At 45.7% G+C, this 5,000-nt stretch overlaps 1 protein-coding gene across 5 annotated transcripts in view; it reads left to right on the forward strand.

Moving 5' to 3' along the window:
- Positions 1-5,000, forward strand: part of cnih3 (cornichon family AMPA receptor auxiliary protein 3) — a 78,599-nt gene that overhangs the window by 28,188 nt on the left and 45,411 nt on the right. For all 5 annotated transcript variants that reach the window (XR_013778782.1, XM_079339758.1, XM_079339756.1 and 2 more), the window contains exon 3: positions 2,321-2,368. Coding sequence is in view for 4 of the 5 variants with exons in the window: in XM_079339758.1 (XP_079195884.1) it covers positions 2,321-2,368 (48 nt within the window). In the remaining variant the exon portion in view is untranslated. The remainder of the gene's footprint in view (positions 1-2,320; positions 2,369-5,000) is intronic.

The following is a 5,000-nucleotide window of genomic DNA, read 5'->3' on the forward strand; positions in this document are numbered from 1 at the left end:
ACGAGTCATGCCAAAGAAGTTGGAGTTTTGTGGATGAGGAACAACAGAGCGACGTGAGGCACACTTTAGCTAACGACTGTTAGCTAACCTGTAATAGATCAAGTACTAAAGTTAGCCCCCATTGAGCAAAATGAAACAATACACTTACGTTACATTGACGAGTGCGTCCACTCAGCGACCTGTATAACATTGTTTCCACTCGTCTCGTGTTTCTGGTAGGTTTTGATTCCATCGGCTTGCACCACAGTAAAACTGTTTAAAAGGTTTGATGAACAATCTGAGCTAATCTAAACTTCACAATCAGCACTGCCCTTCCTCAGGCCACAGCAATGCAACCGCCCAGTCTGACGTCCATCGGACAAATGGTTGTCTGACAAACTGGACTTACAGATTCCTGGATTTATAGATGAGTTTGTATTTTTAGATGTGTCACACTTGACACTCCGAACATGGACACATCAGCGCACTAGAGAGGGGCTGCTGTGACTCATCCAAAAAGAAGAAAATAATCTGTAAATCCACAAACAACAACACGTTCAAACACTCAGTCAAGACTGTGGCTCCTCACATTTCCTGTTTCGACAGAATCAGTGCCTCCAAACACAGCGTGACTGCAGCAGCACAGAAACAGGACTCATAGAATAAATCACCCCTAATGATCAGCTCTTAGTAGACGACAATGTTTGGTACATAGTGTGCACACACACACACATGGTGTGCACACACACACACATGGTGTGCACACACACACACATGGTGCGCACACACACACACACACACACACACGTGGTGTGCACACACACAAGAAACCTCAAACACACAGTGAAAAGTCAATATAGTCAAGATAGAAGAATGCCGTACAGTAGGCGAGTATGTGGAGATATGCAGTCAGACTACAGTATGCACTTAGTAGTTTTTTTTCCTGGCGTGTGTTCGGACTGTGTTGTGTCAAAAACATTCACAAACAGAGTGCTTGCATCCACTGAAGCGGACTCTGATCCAGTTTTTTTCACGTCTGTGTGTGTGTACACTAAATATTAGTTGAGCTTTGGACACGCTGGCTCTGACGCTGGGTACAAGCCTCAGTATGTTTTTGTGTTTCTAGCGTTCCCATGGAGCCTCTGCTGTCTGCGTTTGCAGCCAGCTTATGACAGGCACAGATAAAGTCCTATTGACTTTGCACAGGCACACAGCGTGAAGCTCAGATCAATATATGATTTATGAGCAGCCAAAGTTATGCATCGCTCCCCGTGGAGCAGGCAGGGCTGCCAGTCATGTCCAGATTGTGTCTCTATAGGAATTATTAAATATTTCATGACCATGTAAAGAGCTCGGCTGTTCAAGTCAGCATTGTGGTAAGTGCTGATTTAGGCCTTTTACAGCTTCAACACTTAATTATATAAACGTGATGTCACATTTATAGCATGTTTGTTTTTAAACCTAGCGTTGATGTTTCATGTGCTTTTTACTTGAACAAACAATGTGTAGAATTTTATCTGAATGTTCATGCGTAAATATCTAAATGAATTAAAAATAGACCTAACGTGTGTGCCAGTTATGTCGCTGGCTTCATGTCTGGACACTAGTCCTCATCGCAGCAGCCGCGGGTTCAAATCCAACCTGGGTTTTCTGCTGCATGTCATCCTCCCGCTCGCTCCGCCTAACGTTTCCTGTTTCCCTTCAGCTGTCCGATGACAGCTGTGTTATATCGCTGATGAGTCCCCACATTACCTCAAATATCTCCAACAGTTATCAAAGCCAGAGAAATCCTTCATTTGAGAGTGTGTTATGGTGGCGGGCGCAGGATGTAACGTCAAAGACCGCTGCATAAGGAAGCGTGAGCTGCTGGAGTTCGTGCTGCTGTGAAAACATGAATCTCAATGAAAACATGAATCTCAATGATACTTTTGATACACACGCTCGTCAGTAAATATATTGTCTTCCTCAGGGCAGCTTCACTCTGTCGTCTCGGCTACCATTAACTCTGAGTTCTTTTTCATTGGGGGGGTAGCAAAGAGAATCACTCCCATGATTCACCAGTCTTGGTGACATCTTTTCTTCTGGTGTTGATCCAGAGCCCCCTGGTGGTGTGTTCACCTCTACGTCTCTTCGCTGTCATTTTAAGACAGTCGTCAGAAACTGGCCTCTGAACATTCAGCTCCTGTCTGACACTCGAGCAGCGACATTTACTTCACTTTTATCTTCTCTTCTTCTAAACGCCGTCGAACAAACGGAGAGCTCGCTTGTGTGTTCTATCAGATTTCAGGATGTTGGTCAACACAGTGAAGAACTCACCATGTGTCTGTTTGTGTCCCTGCAGAGGGAGAGACTGCGGAACATCGAGAGGATCTGCAACCTGCTGAGGAAGGTAAGCAGGAGGAGGTTCTTCTATACAGGGCAGAAATGATGAAGAGGATGAAGGTGAGGGTCATGATGAAGAGGATGAAGGTTAGGGTCATGATGAGGATGAAGGTGAGGGTCATGATGAAGAGGATGAAGGTTAAGGTCATGATGAAGAGGATGAAGGTGAGGGTCATGATGAAGAGGATGATGGTTAGGGTCATGATGAAGAGGATGAAGGTGAGGGTCATGATGAAGAGGATGAAGGTTAGGGTCATGATGAGGATGAAGTTTAGGGTCATGATGAAGAGGATGAAGGTTAGGGTCATGATGAAGAGGATGAAGGTTAGGGTCATGATGAGGATGAAGGTGAGGGTCATGATGAAGAGGATGAAGGTTAAGGTCATGATGAAGAGGATGAAGGTTAGGGTCATGATAAAGAGGATGAAGGTTAGGGTCATGATGAGGATGAAGGTGAGGGTCATGATGAAGAGGATGAAGGTCAGGGTCATGATGAGGATGAAGTTTAGGGTCATGATGAAGAGGATGAAGGTCAGGGTCATGATGAGGATGAAGGTTAGGGTCATGATGAAGAGGATGAAGGTTAGGGTCATGATGAAGAGGATGAAGGTCAGGGTCATGATGAAGAGGATGAAGGTGAGGGTCATGATGAAGAGGATGAAGGTTAGGGTCATGATGAGGATGAAGGTGAGGGTCATGATGAAGAGGATGAAGGTCAGGGTCATGATAAAGAGGATGAAGGTTATGGTCATGATGAAGAGGATGAAGGTCAGGGTCATGATGAAGAGGATGAAGGTTAGGGTCATGATGAAGAGGATGAAGGTTAGGGTCATGATGAGGATGAAGGTTAGGGTCATGATAAAGAGGATGAAGGTTAGGGTCATGATGAAGAGGATGAAGGTTAGGGTCATGATGAAGAGGATGAAGGTCAGGGTCATTATGAAGAGGATGAAGGTTAGGGTCATGATGAAGAGGATGAAGGTCAGGGTCATGATGAAGAGGATGAAGGTCAGGGTCATGATAAAGAGGATGAAGGTCAGGGTCATGATGAAGAGGATGAAGGTCAGGGTCATGATGAAGAGGATGAAGGTTAGGGTCATGATGAGGATGAAGGTGAGGGTCATGATGAAGAGGATGAAGGTCAGGGTCATTATGAAGAGGATGAAGGTTAGGGTCATGATGAAGAGGATGAAGGTCAGGGTCATGATAAAGAGGATGAAGGTCAGGGTCATGATAAAGAGGATGAAGGTGAGGGTCATGATGAAGAGGATGAAGGTCAGGGTCATGATGAAGAGGATGAAGGTTAGGGTCATGATGAAGAGGATGAAGGTTAGGGTCATGATGAAGAGGATGAAGGTGAGGGTCATGATGAAGAGGATGAAGGTCAGGGTCATGATGAAGAGGATGAAGGTCAGGGTCATGATGAGGATGAAGGTCAGGGTCATGATGAGGATGAAGGTCAGGGTCATGATGAAGAGGATGAAGGTCAGGGTCATGATGAGGATGAAGGTCAGGGTCATGATGAGGATGAAGGTCAGGGTCATGATGAGGATGAAGGTCAGGGTCATGATGAGGATGAAGGTCAGGGTCATGATGAGGATGAAGGTTAGGGTCATGAAGAGGATGAAGGTCAGGGTCATGATGAAGAGGATGAAGGTCAGGGTCATGATGAAGAGGATGAAGGTCAGGGTCATGATGAGGATGAAGGTTAGGGTCATGAAGAGGATGAAGGTCAGGGTCATGATGAAGAGGATGAAGGTCAGGGTCATGATGAAGAGGATGAAGGTCAGGGTCATGATGAAGAGGATGAAGGTTAGGGTCATGATGAATCAATCAATCAATCAATCTTTATTTATATAGCGTCAATTTATAACAGGCGTTATCTCGAGACACTTTACAAAAGCAGGTAAAGGACCTCACAATGAAGAGGATGAAGGTCAGGGTCATGATGAAGAGGATGAAGGTTAGAGATGAAGGTTGAAGGTATAAAGAGGAATTTCTGCAGCTGCTTTGTGGAAGTTTCTGGAGATAACAGATCCGTATGAGACAGTCATGTGTTGCGTTGGAGGCGTGGCTGTGTCACATGGTCAGCCTGTGTTTCCTGTCTGTCCTCCTGAGGTCATGAAAAGGTCATGATGAAGATGAGCAGGACGGTGTCTGCTCTCTGCTTCAGCTCTTTGAGCAGTGAAGCTCCCTTTGTGTTCTCGCCTCATGTTGACCTGACATCAAAGAGGAGACAGAGATTGAGAGGTTCAGTGTGTGTGTGTGTGTGTGTGTGTGTGTGTGCTGATAGTTAGCCTTGAGGACTCAGTGTGAGGATGGAAAAAAGGCCTCCTTCCAGCTTTAATGTGACATCTGTTTATCCCCCCACCTCTCTGAAACTCGTCTCACACTGGGTTTGTTTGTGTGTGTGTGTGTGTGTTTTAATGTGGATTTTTGTTTATGCTTGAGGTTCATTGGATGAACAGCTGATCTCAGTTATCAGTGTTGTCAGCCCCAGCCTTCAGGCCTTCTGGGCCCTTGGGAGGACATCCTCCCTGCGGTGCTCGTACAGAGACAACACACACACACACACACACACACACACACACACACACACACACACACACACACACACACACACACACACACACAGAGAG

This window comes from Symphodus melops, assembly GCF_947650265.1.
Source record: "Symphodus melops genome assembly, chromosome: 1".
NCBI classification, from domain to species: domain Eukaryota; kingdom Metazoa; phylum Chordata; class Actinopteri; order Labriformes; family Labridae; genus Symphodus; species Symphodus melops.